The sequence below is a fragment of the Branchiostoma lanceolatum genome, chromosome 6 (genome assembly GCF_035083965.1).
Source record: "Branchiostoma lanceolatum isolate klBraLanc5 chromosome 6, klBraLanc5.hap2, whole genome shotgun sequence".
NCBI lineage: Eukaryota > Metazoa > Chordata > Leptocardii > Amphioxiformes > Branchiostomatidae > Branchiostoma > Branchiostoma lanceolatum.
The window spans coordinates 17,788,907-17,808,664 of record NC_089727.1 but is presented as its reverse complement, the minus strand read 5'-3'; the positions used below and the strand labels follow the sequence as shown (position 1 = coordinate 17,808,664).

The window sequence follows — 19,758 nt, the reverse complement described above, 5'->3', positions numbered from 1 at the left end:
CCACTGCGCCCAGAATCAATACAAAATAGATTCCGGCCAAATGGCATGCATGGCCATGCAACGAATCATTCCTTTTATAGGCAGACAAAATCGCGGCCCGAAGATATAGACTTCAAGCCAGCCATCACATCAGAGAGACAATATCAAAAGTAGATACACGCAGGGCATGATGAACTTGAGTGAACCTTCATTATATTCTGTCGCTGCTTCTTTTCTAGTTCCAAGCCACTGGGGGCTAGTTAACGTCATCATTTATTCTTGAAGAATGCCTTTTTAGAATGGTTTCCCTCTTTGGTATTCATGCGAGCGCTACTCACCGAAGTAAAATGGAAGACCATGTCACGTAAAATCGTGTTGTTAAGCTTGAAGCGCCTGGTTCGATACCTAATTTGAATATTCATGCTTGAAGAGAACAGGAAAGGTGTGGAGAGGTAATTCAATTGGAGGACCCTGAAAGCTGTTGTCATGTCAGAGGATATAGGAAATAAATAAAGCCGTTGAACAAGTCAGATCCATTAGTGAGTTGTAGCTGTGGGAGCCGTATGGAAGGGCTTTGACCTTGCCGGGTCAACAACACAACCATCAATCAAATATGCACGGAAGATGTAGATAAAGACCCATCGATGCACTGTCTCTTATTGGTCAGTCTATGGGAGGAAAAAAGAACACAAAATTGATGTTTTTTTATCATTTTGCTTTTAGAATTAAGAGGAAAATACATGCTGTTGCCCCACCCACCCCTGTCAAAATGTTAAAAAAAAGCAAAACATAAATTCAAAAATTCAAAAATTTGAAGGACAATGCGCCTTTCTCTCATTGGTTGAACTAATCTTGACAGACTGCTGGGATTAGTCAGTCAGAGAGGGGTGGCTATTAATGGTGGTGTGGCCAGATTTTGTAGAAATACTTGCATCAACCTGGCTTAAGAATAGGCACATCAACAATCTTCAAACAACATTAAACATTTGAAAATGTGTGACTTTTGTGTAAAACGTAACTAAAAATTACTCCTCAATTGACATTGGCCACGTGGGAAGGGCATTTGCTTTCAAATTTGACTAACTGTACAAAAACATCTCTGTACTTTTTGGTTTACCTTTCTGTTGGCAAATTAACCATGATTAACCATAATTTGTGATTTTAATAGACCACAAAATTTCTCTGCGATGTAACAAGCGCATCTCGACTTCAACTTTCACATAATTACCCGCCGTAGGGAGGACTGTTTTTCGTGCGGAATCTGGCAGTCAATTAGCGGTAATCCAGGTTATGTTTCATCAGCTTAGAGTGCACTTCCATTCAAAGTGATGTACCGTCATGGTTCAGGCTTGCCGGCAGTTGTTAATTGGGACTCTCGATTGAAACCACAGATCAACGAGCTGTCAAGCACGCTGTTGCAACAAATTCAGTAGCTGTGTTTTGAAAATTTCAAGCACAGCCATGTTAAAATTGCGTACATCCTATTCTATTAGCTTTCGGAGGATGCACTGCAAGAGTGTGAAAAGTCATATCGTAACAGCATGGGAGGGCAGTTGGCGATTAGGAAACGCGATTGGCCCTAAACTGGCCATCAGGAGTTATTAAGCTGTCATTTGCCGCTGGACGCAAAGCTCTCCAGTCCCCAGGGAATTGTGCGTTGGGAGCTTCATGTATATATGTGGCATCTCGACTTGCTAGAACATCCCACGGACAATGACAGGCTCGCAAGGATGGATGACAATCGATTGAGGATAACGCAAACGTTGATATTCCGATACCAACGTCTTTTTTTTGGCGGCCACAGGAGACAATTGTTGCGCAGTGACATCGTCGCGGCCTGGAAGTGCCAACATCATAGCTGCTAGAATATTACAGCAAACTTAGCTGTTGTTTGCACGCTGAGGTCCGATCTCAACGAATTTGAAGCAAGGAGGATAAAGGGGGACCTTAATAGATGTGTACTCAGTCAAGACATGTCATCCGGATTGCCAAGACACTTGCAGAAGTGGAGTTTCCTCTACATGCTGTACCTACAGGTGTATGTGACCCTGTACGAATGGCTGAGTGTAATGAAATGGTTTTTCTTCCAGGCCGTCCAGCTGGACCCCAACTTCTTGGACGCCTACATCAACCTTGGGAATGTCCTGAAAGAGGCACGGATCTTTGACAGGTAAGACTATCTTCACAGAGATCTATTTTGTACGACATATTTCTTCTCAATGCGGTGAAAATATATTCGGGTGAGTTATGACTTGACAGGGATATGTACATGCATATGGACTTGGTCCAAAGCCACTATCCGATTGCCAGTAGCAATCAGCATATTGTAATCAATCAGTTCAGCATGTTGTATAATCAATAGTACCAAATTCAATGCTGGAATGGTAGGGAAAAGACAATTTGAAAATACTTTTTTTTGTTGATTTTTGCCGTTACGCTACTTTGTTTGCTAAGAGTACTGTAACTGCATTTAAGTTCATAATTTCGTACTAAGGAGAAAATGGAGTGTTTGTGGTGGGTTTAAGTTTGCAATAGAAACAAATGGGGTAGGTAGGCAGAAGACAACAAGCGTTTTCGCTATGGTTTTGACAGTGTAGCAGTCTTGGCCATAGATACAGAATTTGGCGCTTGCAAAGCGTATGCAAACCTTGTATGCCACCCCTCTGTGATTAACATAAGAGGATCATATAATTGCATTGGTTCAGCAATTTTGAATGGTTAATTACTACATGTCCCAATCTGAAGTAATTACCAAAATTTCCCTCGGGTAGACAACATTCTAATTGCGTAAGTCTGGTCTAGAAATAATGCAAAATGTTACATGTAACATGTATTAGTTTGAACCTGGTATAAGATAATAGATCAGAGTTGTCATTTGGCAATGTTATTTTTGGAAATGAAAAATCACCCTCATACAGTATTTCGAAAGCAAAGATGAATGTGTTAACTTGAACTTTCACCATGATAAGTTAAAGAGAGTGGAAGTTCTTTGCTTCCTGGCTTTTGACTTTGTTTTCTTTACTACGCATTGTACCGTTGCTGAAGATGGTTACATGTACGGTCCTTAGGAATAGTTTTTGTTCTTATATCAAGTTAAGACATTGCATTTTCACCATATGGATTTTATTCACAACTTTGGTAACACTTTTTTTTTTTTCTCTACAGAGCTGCAGTAGCGTACTTGCGAGCCCTCCAACTCAGCCCCAACCATGCAATTGTACATGCCAACTTAGCCTGTGTGTACTACGAACAAGGGTAAGTTTACACCTTCAAGTCTAGAGAGGCATTTACCAATTATGTATCTAAAAGTATGCTGCCATTTTGACAAACAAGTATCTACAGTCAAAGCTGTACAAGTGACCACCTAGCCAATATGACCACTTTTTTATAATCATAGTGGTCTTTTAGATATTTTTTCTCACAAGCTTGAAGAATCCTGGCTATACTGACCACCTGTCCACATAGACCAGATTTTATCAGTTTCCTGAGTGGTCTTCTTGGCCAGTTTCATCTCTACTTCTTATGTTACACTTACTAAATCTGTATATGTATGCACAGGTAAACCTGTTGAATATGCTGTCTACTGTTGCATAGTTTTTGATGATGACAAATACTGTATAAATCTTTAATATAGATGTAATCTAAACCTTAATATCACCATCATATCAGCATGCATGGCATGGCCAGCCTATGCAGTGAAACGTCTACGTTATGATTACCATCCACGATAAAAATTGGAAAGGGAGATTTAATTTTCCTTGCATTGGGCTCAGCGACCCCCCGAGAGTTGTTCGGGTGGGCTTCAGGGATTTATTTCTGCTTTGAATATTAATAAATCAATTTGGTTTGGAAATATGGTTAGATAGTTACCAAGAAGAATGTTTCAGAGGTATAGTTTCTTCAGTTCTTTCTTTTCTGCAGTTGTACATTTTATCTTTCTTAAGATTTTTTTAAATCGAAATGGAAAAAGGAGTGCCTCGAATAATAATTTCTTTCCCTAGTTGAAAGAAAAGTGTTGTCAGGTTGTACTGTATTGTATTGATTGGAGTAGAGCCCTAGGGACGGAATAAAAGTCAGGTCAATTGGCTAAATGTCTAAGTATGGATTTTGTATCAGTCAAGGTCTGGGTTTTTGCAAGAGTGCTGTCTTGTACTAGGAGCTGTAGCCATATATATCGACTTAGACGCCATGGAAAAACTAGCTGCTTGGTTTTGGTGGTAACTGTCGTTGGCTTTGTTTGATCAGAAGAAAGCGCAAGGAACGTGTAGAGAATATACCGCTGTTTATTCTACTGATCAGAAGTTTGAAGAAATAACTTTGAGGATGAAACAAAGGATGGAGTCTTTGTGCAACAAATTCTAATTCCAGCTTCAAAATTAGCAGGAGTACTGTAAATGCAGAAATGTTTGCGGTGGTTTTAATTTCGTGGCAGTGCTATAGTCACTTACTGCTACAGTATTGTACAAAAATGTTCACGGTGGTTTTAAGTTCGTGGTGTCGCTGTGAAAACCGCGAACATTTCTGCATTTACAATATTCCTTGAAAGATGAAAGATAATGCATTAACTGTTGATAAAACCTTTAACGTATATACTTGTCTTTTTCTTTCCACCACAACACAGGTTGATTGACTTGGCGATTGACACATACCGTCGCGCCATCGAACTGCAACCCCACTTTCCAGATGCTTACTGCAACCTGGCCAATGCCCTTAAGGAACAGGGCAAGGTATGTATGTCTCCATACAGTTAAAGGAAAAATTGGCAAAACCTCAACGAAAACTTGTTCGTTGTGCGTAGCTTTCTCTCCACCCAAGTAGTAAAATTCAGTTGGATGAAAATACATTCATGTATGCAAATTTGTGAAGAACTTATTAATAAGTGAAAAGGAATAGGTCCATATTCAACACATCTGGCAAAAGTTGCCAAGTGGCAGTCTAAATTCACAGGTTTAAACATGTAAATATGTTTTCTTTTTTACTATGAAGATAACCTATTTAGGTGAAATGGTTGCGGGGCAATAGTTAAAGAATTGTGGAGACACAAACAAAGCCTTGCTTGGTATGTACCCAGAGGATAGCATACTGCAAGCCTTCAGATCAAGGTTTATTGTGAACTATGTACAGAATGTACACACTTGGCTTCTACCCAAGGTTGACAGCCTTCCAGCTTTCTTGTTGCCTTGAAGTTGAGATGCCTGTGACCAAAGTGCCCTGTTTTGAAGCACATTCAGTAGATTCCGTAAGATTCAGAGACAGCTATGGATGACACCGATGCTACGATCTCGATGGCTCTCCTTAGAGCTGGAGTCTTGGAGAGAAGACTTAAGTGCAAGACTTTTCCCTTCCAGGTGGCAGAATCGGAGGAGTGTTACAACACGGCCCTACAGCTGTCCCCCACCCATGCCGACTCCCTCAACAACCTGGCCAACATCAAACGGGAACAGGGCTGTACAGAGGAGGCTGTCAAACTGTACTGTAAAGCCTTGGAGGTACGCATTTTCTCTCATTTGTTACCGTAAATTCGCTTTCTTTGGTGGTAGTTTTATTTTGCAGTAGGAAGCTTTCCGGTGTTTTAAGTTCACAGTGTAAACAATTCAGTATATTTTCTGTGTCGTGAATTTGCAATTCTGGGGACACAGCAAAAACTCAAAATAAAACCACAGCGAAAATTTCAAGACTTACAGTATCGCATTTCCGGCCTTGGTATCCCTCTACTGATACACATATGGTCTTCATCTGCGGTGCAGGAATGGTGATATGTTTTCTACCAAAGAATGCCATGTGGTTATGAGTTGAAATATGTACCATGCCAAATGTCATGCCATCATGCTAAACATGTGTGTTGCATACACAACTTAGAATTCCAAACCCTTAAGCCAAGAACTCAAGAAGGTTTCAAAATGAAGATTCGAATAGAAACTTGAACAAGTGGGGAGGAAATAGCTTTGGCTGTACCAAAATATAGGAAAGACATAGGTTAACCACAGACTCTGCATGGACCTTTGGATTGGATAAAGGGGCCCTGTCGGGTAGTTCATGGCTGGGTTTCTTTTGCACTTTCGGGCGTGACCCCTACGTTGCCCCCAAGGGACACCCTGCTGCTACCATGCTATTTGTTGGCACGGCCGGGTCCCGCGCTGACTTTACCTCGGACTTACCTTCAACCCGGGACCCTGTAACAAATAGACGCAGTGAGCTAATCGTGTGAACACCGAGAGGTACCCTGTGCCCGGCACTTCACCGGGCTTCGGGGCCCCGGCCGGGGCTACATCCACGACGGGCACTGACGCAATTGGGCTGTAGCATAACTCGTTACAAAGGTTGTGCCATAGTTATGATGTTGTTTGTGGTCGTGCTAAGTGCCGATGTAATGTGTTCCAGGTGTTCCCTGAGTTTGCTGCTGCCCACTCCAACCTCGCCAGCGTGCTGCAACAACAGGGCAAACTGCAAGAGGCGCTCATGCACTACAAGGAAGCCATCAGGTACTTGTCTTACCATGCTTTGTCATTGTTTTGTCTCCTTTGACTTGAGTAGATTTTGTCTGAAGATTAGGATTGTTTGTGTTATAAGTATAGACACAGTTGTGTATGGATACGTTTGGTTGTTGTGAATATCAACTAGTGCAAATCTGGAAATATTTGCAGTGTTTTTAACCTATGGCACACTGAAGTTGCCGTTTGGCGCCCAATTCCCTATTGGTTACAGAGTTAGGCAGCAGGGAGAAGGTTAAGGTTGCAGTTTTCACAATGAGCTCCCACCACAGACTCATCCTGAATGCAAAATTTGCTGTTTTTTACCGTTTCAACTAAGAAAAAGATGCGGTGCTCCTGGTTTTCTCCCTGACACAAAGTTTAAATGCTGTGAACGTAAATAAATTTACAGTAACTATTATCTTTAAGAACAATTAGCAATTTTTTCCTGTTCTTTCAGGATTGCCCCCACCTTTGCGGATGCGTACTCCAACATGGGGAATGCTCTGAAGGAAATGCAGGACATCCAGGGCGCCATGCAGTGTTACACACGTGCCATCCAGATCAACCCAGCCTTCGCCGATGCACATAGCAACCTAGCATCCATCCACAAGGTACATATTAAACCTGTGTTTTCTGTTCTGAGTTAAGATAGTACTTACACTTCAGTTGATAAGTGTTTGTGGAAGAAAGAAAACCATGTAACTGTAAGACATTTGATTTTGTCTTCTTTAAGCTGAATTTTCTTTAAAAAAATTCCTATGGGGGAAAATTCATAGAATAAGCCCTTTTTGGGGGGAATACATTTTGTCTGTTGAGAAGTAGCTTCAAACTGTAATTTCACAGTCAACTTTAAATTGTAAAACTTTCGGGGTGGTTTTATTTTCACGGTCACCTCTATACCGTGACTTCATGGCAACGCATATGTCTTCCTTGTATGACTACTGTGCTACTGAGTTGTTTCAACTGCAAATTCAAAACACTCCTAAAATCTCCTGAAAATAAAACCATTGCAAAAATAATCAGATTTTTTACAGTATCTAAAGCTTTACCTTGAAAATAATTTCTTTGTCTGTTTACAACTCACTAGTTCTGATTGTTTCAGTTTTTTGGAAGGATTACAATGTTCACCCTTGATGTATAGTAAGATTTAGAAGTCTTCTACGCTTATTGAAGTCTAACTTTTTGTTACTTTTTACTTTTAACAGGATTCTGGCCAGATCCCAGAAGCCATTGCTTCCTACAGAACTGCGCTGAAGTTGAAACCTGACTTCCCGGATGCGTACTGCAACCTGGCCCACTGCCTACAGATCGTTTGCGATTGGACGGACTATAACGCTCGCATGAAGAAGCTCGTAGCGATCGTAGCGGACCAGCTGGACAAGAACCGCCTGCCGTCGGTCCACCCCCACCACAGTATGCTGTATCCGCTGTCCCACGCGTTCCGCAAGGCCATTGCAGCGCGCCACGGGAACTTGTGCCTGGAGAAGGTATGGAAGCTTGTCTACTCTTAACCTTTTCCCTGCTGCCTTGCCCCATAATCAACACAAATTTGGTGGCAAATGGCTACCTTAGCATGCTTAAGGTTAAATGGTCATGTGAGAGTGTGAAGACTGGTGTGCAATCACCTTCATCTCTACATATGTAATATCCTAGACATGCAAATGTTTATCCTATATATGCAAATATATATCCTACATATGCAAATTTGTATTGGCAATCAGGGTGTCCGTGTCAGTATTTTTAGACAAGAAAAGTAAGGTGTGTGTGAAAGACTAGGAAAAACTTTATATACTTGGAGAGTTATTAACAAGAATTTGACAGGTCTAAATGTCAACAAGGCTTAGGTCTGAGAAAGATTTTTCCCAATCCTAAATTCCTTGTATGTGACAAAGACTAATGAATTAGAGACCTAAACCTCTGATTTCTTTACCAGATCAATGTTCTGCACAAGCCGCCGTACGACCACCCCAAGGACCTTGTGGCCAGCAAGGGGAGACTGAGGATAGGCTATATCAGCTCGGACTTCGGGAACCACCCCACCTCCCATCTGATGCAGAGTATTCCGGGCTTCCACAACAAGGAAAATGTTGAGGTAAGGGAAACAAAATATTTAACAGTTTGACACTGTGGTAGCCAGGTATCCACCCCTATTGTAGATGCCGAGTCTCTTTCACCCTCATGGCTAAGACTAGTAGCCTGGTATGCACCCCTATTGTAGATGCTGAGTCTCTTTCACCCTCATGGCTAAGACTAGTAGCCTGGTATCCACCCCTATTGTAGATGCCGAGTCTCTTTCACCCTCATGGCTAAGACTAGTAGCCTGGTATCCACCCCTATTGTAGATGCCGAGTCTCTTTCACCCTCATGGCTAAGACTAGTAGCCTGGTATCCACCCGTATTGTAGATGCCGAGTCTCTTTCACCCTCATGGCTAAGACTAGTAGCCTGGTATCCACCCATATTGTAGATGCCGAGTCTCTTTCACCCTCATGGCTAAGACTAGTAGCCTGGTATCCACCCCTATTGTAGATGCCGAGTCTCTTTCACCCTCATGCCTAAGACTAGTAGCCTGGTATCCACCCGTATTGTAGATGCCGAGTCTCTTTCACCCTCATGGCTAAGACTAGTAGCCTGGTATCCACCCATATTGTAGATGCCGAGTCTCTTTCACCCTCATGGCTAAGACTAGTAGCCTGGTATCCACCCGTATTGTAGATGCCGAGTCTCTTTCACCCTCATGGCTAAGACTAGTAGCCTGGTATCCACCCGTATTGTAGATGCCGAGTCTCTTTCACCCTCATGGCTAAGACTAGTAGCCTGGTATCCACCCCTTTTGTAGATGCCGAGTCTCTTTCACCCTCATGGCTAAGACTAGTAGCCTGGTATCCACCCCTTTTGTAGATGCCGAGTCTCTTTCACCCTCATGGCTAAGACTAGTAGCCTGGTATCCACCCCTATTGTAGCTGGGCGGTCTCTTTTACCTTCTCTCTCTATACCGCAAAATCATGATGATGCTGTGAGTATGCGCTTTTGTGCTACATTGTTGTTTTGACTGCAAACACAAAGCACACCAAAAACCTCCTTTCCAGTCCTACACTCACTCACTTGTTATCCGGTTTAACGTCTTCTTTTCCCCGTCATCTGGGGGTTGGACGTGACAATTGGTCCATGGAAAATGAATTTTCAGTACTGTGATTCCATTTACTGTTGTGCTTGGTGATTTTAGTGGTTAGGGGAAAGGGTGTAGTTCACGGCATCTGATTTTAACGGTAGGAACAAACATCACTGTCTCAAATGTTTGAAATCAAATGTTTGCGATGATGAAATTTTAGCGGTTGACTAGTGACCGTTACCGTTAACGAATCAAGAATTTCAGTACGTGAATTCATGTAAAGACTGAACTCATGGAAACTTGATTCCTCTGCCCAGGTGTTCTGCTATGCTCTGAGTCCGGACGACGGCACCACATTCCGAGGCAAGATCGAGAAGGAGTCTGAGCACTTCATCGACTTGTCCCAGATCCCGTGCAACGGGAAGGCCGCCGACCGCATCCACCAAGACGGCATCCAGATCCTGGTCAACATGAACGGCTACACCAAGGGCGCGCGCAACGAGATCTTCGCTTTGAGACCTGCGCCCATCCAGGTAAGGATGTATGCCAGGGAACCACTGTGACAGCAAGGACTACTGACAGGAATTTTATACAATCATTTATTATGATCGTTTTGGCTTATCCAGGGATCTTCCTAAAGAATGGAACAGTGGCGCTCCTCCATCCTGTTCTAATCCCAGCTCTATCCTGTTGATTTCAAATTAGGGTATTTTTTCCAAATTTCCCCAGCCAAGCCTGTAATTTTGCTAAAAACTCAAGATTTCATTAATTGTAGACAAGATACAAAGCTAAAGTTGCAGGAAATGACTTCCATTTGCTATGGAAAAGGCAAAATGCAACAGTAGCTCTCCTCTTGACGGGTGCGCGCCCCCCTCCAGACCTCCCCCCTCGCGGTACTGACTTACCCTGTGCAATGGCACCCTCCCCCCATCCTGTTCTATATTTCTAGGGAGATCCCTGAGGTGTTTCACAATAGACTGATCATAGCCCTGTCCATCTCCATTAAAATGTAAATTGAAAAACATGGAAATGCAAATGATGGTCATGCAGCCACTGTCTCATTGGTTGAGTCGCTAATTACCATGCTATCATTGGTTGATATGCTGATTGTGTTGGACAGTCAGGATCACTCTTGATGAAGATTTATTTCTTACATCAGTAGAAAATTCCCTGTTAAATTTTCCTAACTTGTTACCAGCATTATGAAGTGAGACTTGCCCCCAGTTGATATCTTTTCCGTATAGAATTGTAGCTTGACATGATGGTGACAGTTCGATTGTGTTCTTGTTTCAGTCCATGTGGCTGGGTTATCCAGGCACCAGCGGGGCCTCCTTCATGGACTACCTGATCACCGACGTCATCACCTCGCCACTGGAACAAGCCGACCAGTACTCTGAGAAACTGGCGTACATGCCCAACACGTTCTTCGTGGGAGACCACGCGCAGATGTTCCCTCACCTGAAGGAGAGGGCGGTGCTCGGGACGACGTCCTCGGGCGTCAAGATCATCGACAACAAGTCCGTCATCAATGCCACCGACCTGAAGCCTGTGTTGGAGATGCAGGACATCAAGGTATGGGTAAATATTCCATCATTGCTCTGTGTGACTAGACATTTAGGTGTTGCAAAGCATAGAAAAGTACCCCATCAAACAGGGCTGTAGGGATGACAACAAAGTTAGTTGCCCCCATTGCCGGCCATGATAAGAAGACCCACTAAAGTAAGGCCCTATAAAATCACTTACCTTAACTTCAATCTTAAAAACTCTTCTACACCAGGAAGTCACAAGGGTATACTTGATATACATGCAAAGAAAACAGAGGGTTGTACAGCTCAAACTCGCAGAAACGCCACCCGGAAGTAAACAGACCCTATCTCTGACCTAGTTCCCAGCCATACCCATCTGCAAGACCCTACCTGTTCCTTCTAACCAAAAAAGTCTCCAGATTGGGCCAAAAATTTCAAGGAAAAGAAAGGTTTCAAAGATTTTAAGTAGGGACTACAAACGAGTTCAAAAATTGCGCAACTCAACTTAGGGGTAAGCCCTGTAACAGAACCCTAGAGTTGAGACATTTAGTTTGTATGTTTGTGCACTACTGTTGTACTGGTGACAAGAGAATGGCCCCCCTTTTTGGATATGTATGGGGTGAACAGGTCTAATAAAACATACACATAAAGTAAGGGTAGCAACAATGAAGACATAATATTTTTGCATACTTAAACAAATATTAAGTTATTAACTAACATTCTTTAGTCAAGTATTGTAGATAAGACTTTACTAGCACAGATAAGGATATATGTCATTTGCAATAGTTTGCCAATGTGTGAGTTTGTCTAGAGATTATATGATTTGAATGCATCTACCAACAATCAAGCATTAGTTGTTTCAAGTAAATGCGTATTAGGTAACGGCCATTCAAATCAGTTAGAATGTTTATACATGTTGTATGTCGCTGGACGACTCCACAAGTATTTTTATTTTCAATTTTGAAGTGTCATTTTTCGACTTAATAGATAAAGAAGGAAACGGTCCCTCTCCATCTGCCGCTGACCAATGGGGACTCAGCGTCTAACGATGATGAGAAGGTCGTGGAGACGCCGATCATCGAGATCAACACGACCACGGCGCAGATGCAGACCATGGTGACCCAGGGACAGGTGTCCACCTGTATGAATGGGGTCGTCGTACAGAACGGCCTGGCCACCTCACAGGTATGTCATAACGCCCCCGTCACATAAGAAATTCAGCTCGGCCGGCGTGTTGGCGAGCTTCAAATGATTTTCGCCGAAGTACGGCCAATAGCCTAGCTGGTAGAGTGCTCGCCTTGCACACGGTAGGTCGTGAGTTCGAACCCCAGCCGGAATTGGAGATGGGCGCCACCCCTATGCGTCTTTTCAAGACGCCCGGGTCACTTTTAACGGCCAATGTCCTGTCGATTATGCGGGCTTTGGGTGATTTTTTAAGTTGATCCAAATATTAGCCTTTTACCAGGTTAGTCGATTATGACTTTGTCCATGTCCAAGAGATGGTACCATCTCATGGGGGATATTTAGTTTTTAGTGTTCGACTGACGTCACCCCAGAATGGTCGGCGCTCGGGCGATTTTGACATTTGGCGAGCTTCGGGCGATCTACAAATTCGGCCGACACTCGCAGGAATTGTGACGCCGGCTTAACAGAATTTGGTGCTTTGAAGTTGTACAATGAAAACTTACATATAATGTAACAAAATTTTTTTACAGTTCTGTCTGCTGCTTGTAAACACTTGACACAACCAAGAGATTTATTCCACCAACGTTTCGGTGACCATCTGAGATGACATCACTATGTGTATCACAAAACGTCAGTGGAATAAATCTCTAGGTTGTGTAAAAAGAGTATTTTTATTCAGTGACCTAGCAACCTGATGAAACTATTCACGGATTTTACGAAACAGTTTTTACATTCACGTACGGCCATGTATCACGGTCTTAGAGACTAACCAAAAGAGGAAGAAAAAGATGTAGTCAACGGAAAAGATGGGAGGTTAATATCAGAAAATGGACGTCGGATGGGCATGACACTGGTGACGGTGAAATTCTAAGAAAAACAGGAAACTGAGAAGGTTGGAGAAAACCAGTTGCAAGGTCTTTTGTGGTGCCCCAACAATCAAATAGTTAGACTGAGGGATAGAAGAAGATTGACATTCAAACATTTCTGCAGTGACCACGTCAAGAACCTGGAGAAAATGCCTGAATAAATAATCCAAGGGACCACCAACAATAGTCCTTATGCAGAGGTGGTTACTAGTACAGGTTTGACTATCTTAGAGCTTAGTTTGTGATAAAATGTTGGCCGTTCCATTCTTCGGAAAGGTAACGTCATCTGCATTTTGCTTCTGTCCAGGTGAACAACAAGGCTGCTACAGGAGAGGAACCCCCCGCCAACGTGATTGTGACGACCCGCGTACAGTACGGACTACCGGAGGACAGCGTCGTCTACTGCAACTTCAACCAGCTGTACAAGATCGACCCTGCCACCCTGCAGATGTGGGTGAATGTAAGTAAACTCATTTATTTTCACTGGGATTTAATTTTGTTTTAGATGTACTGAATGTTTTGCTGCCCCTACGGCTGACTAAGCTATGGGAGAAAGAGAGAGAGGAAAGGAGGTTTCGTGGTGGTTTATAAGTTCGCAGTCAAAACAATATTGTTGTACAAAAACATTTGCAGTGGATCGTGAAAATAGACCCAAGACAGTAACTTATATAGCAAAGTTTACAGTATTACAGTATGATCCCTTGTTCCTTTACAGTCATTTCTGGCCAATATATACTAAGCTTAACAGGAAACAATTTCTCTTTTTTCGCTTGTGTTCATGTAGTAGTTATTTGGGGTATGGATTCAGTGGGTTCATTCAATAGATAGGCGTCAATTTTAACCTACCTCCTGCTTAGGTAGACCCAATATTTACCAATTATAGGCGTTGGCAGTAAAGAAATTAATAGACCAATCCTAAATCCCTGCCAACCTTGGTCAAAAAGTAGAAATGCAAAATATTTGACTGACATGCAGCCATTCTCTCATTGGTTGAACCACTAATTGCTATGCTATCATTGGTTGAACTGCTAATTGTGATGGACAGTTACTGTGTATTATGTATTAGTTGAAATCTATTAAGGTACATTTTAGATAAAATATTGATACATGTTTGAGATAGTGAAGAAAAGAAAATAACAAGCCGAACTTTCCAAACTTTTCCAGATTCTGAACCGAGTGCACAACAGCGTGTTGTGGCTCCTGCGTTTCCCCGCCGTCGGTGAACAGAACGTGCTGAACGCCGCCACGCAGATGGGACTCTCCCCCGGGCGCATCATCTTTTCTCACGTGGCTCCGAAGGAGGAGCACGTCCGCCGGGGACAGCTCGCCGACGTCTGCCTGGACTCCCCGCTCTGCAACGGCCACACCACGGGCATGGACGTCCTCTGGGCCGGCACGCCCATGATCACCCTACCAGGTGAGCTAGGTCATCTCTGACTGGGGTAAACTTTAAAAGTGGTGTCATTTCTGAAAAATTTAGAGGTGGAGTAGCCTGATAAATGCAGTTTCCTCACTACTTAACATAGTTAACATTACTGTAATTCTTGTTTCTTTCACTGTAACTCGATGTTTACTGTTTTCCCTGTGACCTCTGTTCCGTGAACTTATCATCACCGTGAAAAACCTTGTGTAATTATTCACGATTCCTTCACTTGCTGCCACCGAAGTTGATGTTCAGTGACAATGTCCGTTTTCCTTACACCTTGAAATTTTGCTACCGTGAAGATAAAGTGAGTTACAGTATTTCATGACCATCTTTCTCTACAGGAGAGACACTTGCCTCCCGAGTAGCAGCCTCACAACTCAACTGCCTGGGCTGCCCTGAACTGGTTGCTTACACACGCGCAGAGTACGAAGACATCGCCGTCCGACTGGGCAATGATGCAGACTAGTAAGTACCGAAGCCTTAACTGCTATACCGCAAATGTAGTGATGAAGTAATACAGGTCTTAATAATGCAAACATTCAACGACTTCTTTTACCTGAAATTGTCACTCAGACTTATTAATAGTATCTAAAGATAGGGAAAACTGTTACACACACTGTTAATGGTGACCAAAGACAATATTCAGTGTTCCAAATACAGTAGTTACGTTGAGTTAAAGTTTTGGATACACATGAAAAAGTATACCACATATACCACAAATACATCTATTTTCATGGCGACTTAGTGTTATGGTAGAAGGGAAAAGAATTTTTTTGGTGTGTTGTAAGTTTACAGTTAAAACAATTCTGTATATTATTATAACAGCAGAAATACGCTAAAAAAACATTGCCGTGTGTAGTATTTCGCAGTGGAGAGGTCTCAACAAAAAACGTAAAAACAAAACCACCATGAACATTTCAAAATTAACAAAACATCTTACACTTTGCATGTTTATGCACTAGACTAGTATATCTGTAATACTGAGCCATCAAAGCTGGAGTTAAAATTGCACTGATTACATACTATTAAGGTACATGTACCATGTAGTAAATTCGGTCTTTTTTATTAAATCACCAGCCTGAGGAGAATAAGGGCGAAGGTGTGGAAGCTGCGGAGAACCAGCCCTCTCTTCGACTGCCACCAGTACGCTCTAGACATGGAGAGGTTGTACAGACGCATGTGGGCGCGCTACGAGAAGGGACTACCTGCCGACCACATCACAGAACCCTTTTAAGTTAGCCTAGGACGTCTCTTTTCGAAGTTCGCGATCGAAGCTAGTCGGATCAAAACAAAAAACCATCATTGGTACGAAGCTTTCGCGCCAGATCTTAGTATAACCTGCTTATGCTACAAACGCTTGAGGTATAGTAGCTGAAGACTTATTCCAACACACACAAGTGTAGTACTGAATACAAGACTGATGCAGTGAGCTTTATCAGTGTGAGCTACATTGTACATGATGTAAAACTGTTTATCCTATCGTTGACACCTGCATTAAACAACAGAAAGTAACCGTAAATGGCTCGATATTTAGATTTGAACAACAACACAAAGGAAATAGATCTCGATTACTGATTGAATTCTGTTGTCCAGTAAGATCGCAACAGCTAGATGTAAGTGTAGCCAATCCGAATACTTCTGCGCCACGGAAAGAACCGTTGTACCATCCGTGTTGTGTCGTTTTGTTGTTGTTGTGCAGAGTTATGGATAAATATACGTTACACTCCTGGTGTCAGAAGTAAATGGGGCGTACCAAACGGCGCATCAACCGATTATAAGCTTCGCTTTATCCGAGTGGACCTAATGTTCTCTCTCTCTCCACAGTAGGGCCTACGTGTTAAGTATGTATTTATCCTGGTGGCTAGTTTGGTTGGGGGTATTTTCTACAGGGTTGCATGTCAAATGAAAGAAGTATTGCGAAATTGTAGGTTCAGTTTGACACACGGTTGAGCATTTAGTATACGTGTTAGGCCATCCGATGTTGATACCTCTACGTGTGATTCTATTGTAGTTGCCGTTGTGTAATGCCGTAATGCCGCTTCTTGCTTTATATAGCAATATTGCAGTATAATGTAAATAAGTACAGACGTTATGGGTAATGTTTCTGAATGGTGTGCTTAATGGCATGTATAAGAATTAAGCACGGTTTGTTTCCAGTAGTTTGTACAGGTAGAGACAGGTAAGAAAAAAAAAGAAGGAAGGGTACCAATTTTTGCCCTTAACTGTAAATTATTTTGAAGATCATTTATTTCCGTTTTTTTGTGTTCCTCCTGATATTTTATTCCCATGTCCACATTGTTGTCTGTTAACCTTTTGCTGCAAATAAACGGCATGGAGCACTGCAAAATGATGATACAAGTGTCTGACTCCTTTGTTTCCTTTATTGTGGTTGTGACAAAGGGTTAGTTCAGGACTGCAAGTTGCACATTGCAATGTTTTGTCTTTGACCAATTCTGATAGAGAAATTATCCAATTTTGAATCTGATAATGAAGATATGTAGTACATGTAAATGCATGGCAGACTGCTGGTATATATATATTAGAAAATATCAATACCGTGTATTCCGTATCACCCGAAGTACCAGCCCAACCTTGGAGGGCTAGGACCAAGGGTGATTCAGAATTCACCATGTTGTATTTGTTCCATGTCATACCCACCCGAGACAATGAACATTCAAAGAAAATTTCCTTGTCGTCTGTTTGAACATCAATTCAAACGTCTGAATCTGGAATTTGAATTTTGGACAGCAGCCTTAAAATAGAAGCCCATGCAATACAAGTAAAAGCCAGTGGGATACTGATCGGTCCAGAATACTCTTATCACAGCCCATATATGACAAAAACGGTAATACTAAGGCCATAATTATGTGGGAATGTGAAATAGAAAATATTAAAGGAACCAGCAATGACGCAGAAAGAGAATCCTGGCAATGTTTTGATTTCAAGCGAGTCGTAAAACCTCATGTCCAGAAAGTCGCCGAATTACATGAAAGGTCCTTTCTTGCAACAGAATTATGACTTCCAAAGTTAAAGTCTCCAAGCAGATCTAACGGTGGCAAAGACCATATCCAACTGGCAAAAGGAGTTTTCATAGTTTTCGGTGGCCATGAAAACTCCTTTTGCCAGTTGGATATGGTCTTTGCCACCGTTAGATATGCTAAGCCTTGGAGACTTTTCCAAAATGGCATTCATAACCTAGAGTGGGGCCCAGGATATGTTTTAAAACATTTCTCAAAAGAAAACATTGTACATGGAAAACAACCATGAAATTACTCATCTCAAGGTTGGAATGGTCACCTCTTTGCCATATTGATGGTCTCCTTTGTTGTTTTCCAAGAGAAAAAAATGTTTGAATTCCCTTTACAGTAAATGTTGGAAACTTTGGACAATACTACAACTGAAATTGTACTTCATGTTACTCTCCAAGCAGAGGAATGGGTCCGGCACGTTTTTGGTGTGTTTTTAGGCGTTTGTGTCAGGCTTTCTATTTTGTCCCGTTTTCTTTATGTCGCCAACCCAAGTGGTGGGTTGGCAACATAAAGAAAACGGAAGAAATCAGAAAGCCCAACAAAAACGCCTAAAAACATACCAAAAACCAGCTGGACCCATTCCTCTGCTTGGAGATTACTGCTTCTTGGTAGAAAGCTTATCCTAACAACTTGTGGACTCTACTGCCAAGTTCAAATGTTCTAGTTCAAACTTCAACTGAGGTCAAGTGTATCCTGTTAGGGATGGCAGACTGAAGGACGTTCAAGCATGTTTTTGTAACCTTGCTGTAACTCTACAATAGGCATACTTCATAGTAACCTCTGACAATTTTTGATTTACCTCCATCAAAATGAAGTTGTTTTTGGCATGTCAGTGTTTCTGAATATTTGAGGTTAGCATTGTATACTGTAAATGCAGAAATGTTCGCGGTGGTTTTATGTTTGCGGTTTTTGCGGCGACCGTTTCACCGCAAACTTCAAGCCACCACAGACATTTTTGTCCAATACTGTAGCAGTATATGACTATAGCGCTGTCGCAAACTTTACACCACCGCGAACAGCCCATTTTCTCCCTACCGCAAAATAAAAACCATGCGAACTTAAATGCATTTACAGTACTTCAGAACCTCTGGAGTCTGGAAGGATTATGATATTTGGCATATAAGTCTGGGAAGACGAATGTCAAGGTCAAATATGGACCTTCTGGTGGCCAACCTTGGAACTGCAGCAAAACTTCCGGTTTCTGATTCCTTTGTTATGATCTTAGTTTTTTTGGTGGCAGATAGATTTTGGTGTAAAATAAAATGTATAGGTAGGACAAATTTGATTTAGGACAAAAGATACAAAAGACAGAGGTTCTACTGCAATACCAAGGTCAGTCGCCAGGAGGCCCCTAATCTACATTGACCTACGCCTTCCTCAGACCTACCCACATACCTAATATCATCATAATCCATCCATGGCCTTAAGTTATGCTGACCATAAACACACACAACACACACACAAATAAAACAATGCCTCCATTTTTCATGGAGGTAACAACACCAGTGCAAATGGCTCCATCAAGGAAGCTACATGTTCTGATGTGCAATTTTACTGTAGGCCTGAGGGTTTTCTCCAACAGGATGTGAAATGTAGATGTATATCACTGGTTTGAAAGCCTTTTCAGAACCAGATCTAAGACAAACAAGATTTAAGTCCACAGAGAACTTCAAGACATCTAAGAAACATTGGTAGCAATACAGTGGCAGAACTTTATGCAGTTGTCAGGTGGTAAACTGCAAAAAAGTACTTACTGTCCATCCAATCGATGGACCTGTTTTAACAATACAGCACCTGCAAACTTGTTTGTGTACGACTTTTCCCTCGCTGGTGTTTTTGTTGACCGTCGTGCTTTGGAAAAACCCGGATGTTGAAACGCTGTTAACGCCGCTTTAACCTACTAGAACCTTTCTCGTGCCAAAGTACTTCACTTGGTTTAAAGCTCAAAGGTGGAGTAGTCCTCAAGGAACATTATAGGACAGATCAGAGAGAGTAACAGAAGCCTGTGAATTACAGGCTTTTCAAACCACCACTTTCACATGGCCTGGTTGAGGGGAAAGTTCTCTGAGGGCTGGTGGGTGGTAAACACTTCAAAATGTGTCAAGTGTTTTTAACCTGAAGTACAAAGAATTCTTTGCTGGTTCCAATGTTCTCCCCTTTTGT

At 42.2% G+C, this 19,758-nt stretch overlaps 1 protein-coding gene across 7 annotated transcripts in view; it reads left to right on the top strand.

The window, feature by feature from the left end:
- The window catches only part of LOC136437434 (UDP-N-acetylglucosamine--peptide N-acetylglucosaminyltransferase 110 kDa subunit-like), a 38,927-nt gene extending 22,011 nt beyond the window's left edge, over nucleotides 1-16,916 (top strand). For 6 of the 7 annotated variants that reach the window (XM_066432043.1, XM_066432040.1, XM_066432047.1 and 3 more), the window contains 15 exons: nucleotides 2,070-2,149; nucleotides 3,145-3,234; nucleotides 4,601-4,706; nucleotides 5,328-5,468; nucleotides 6,361-6,461; nucleotides 6,910-7,063; nucleotides 7,658-7,939; nucleotides 8,386-8,544; nucleotides 9,881-10,096; nucleotides 10,857-11,141; nucleotides 12,077-12,274; nucleotides 13,448-13,600; nucleotides 14,305-14,557; nucleotides 14,908-15,031; nucleotides 15,644-16,916. In XM_066432043.1, the coding sequence (XP_066288140.1) occupies nucleotides 2,070-2,149; nucleotides 3,145-3,234; nucleotides 4,601-4,706; nucleotides 5,328-5,468; nucleotides 6,361-6,461; nucleotides 6,910-7,063; nucleotides 7,658-7,939; nucleotides 8,386-8,544; nucleotides 9,881-10,096; nucleotides 10,857-11,141; nucleotides 12,077-12,274; nucleotides 13,448-13,600; nucleotides 14,305-14,557; nucleotides 14,908-15,031; nucleotides 15,644-15,800 (2,499 nt within the window). In that variant the 3' untranslated portion in view covers nucleotides 15,801-16,916. The remainder of the gene's footprint in view (nucleotides 1-2,069; nucleotides 2,150-3,144; nucleotides 3,235-4,600; nucleotides 4,707-5,327; nucleotides 5,469-6,360; nucleotides 6,462-6,909; nucleotides 7,064-7,657; nucleotides 7,940-8,385; nucleotides 8,545-9,880; nucleotides 10,097-10,856; nucleotides 11,142-12,076; nucleotides 12,275-13,447; nucleotides 13,601-14,304; nucleotides 14,558-14,907; nucleotides 15,032-15,643) is intronic. The other variant, XM_066432041.1, reaches the window with a different exon arrangement.
- The last annotated feature ends 2,842 nt before the right edge of the window (nucleotides 16,917-19,758 follow it).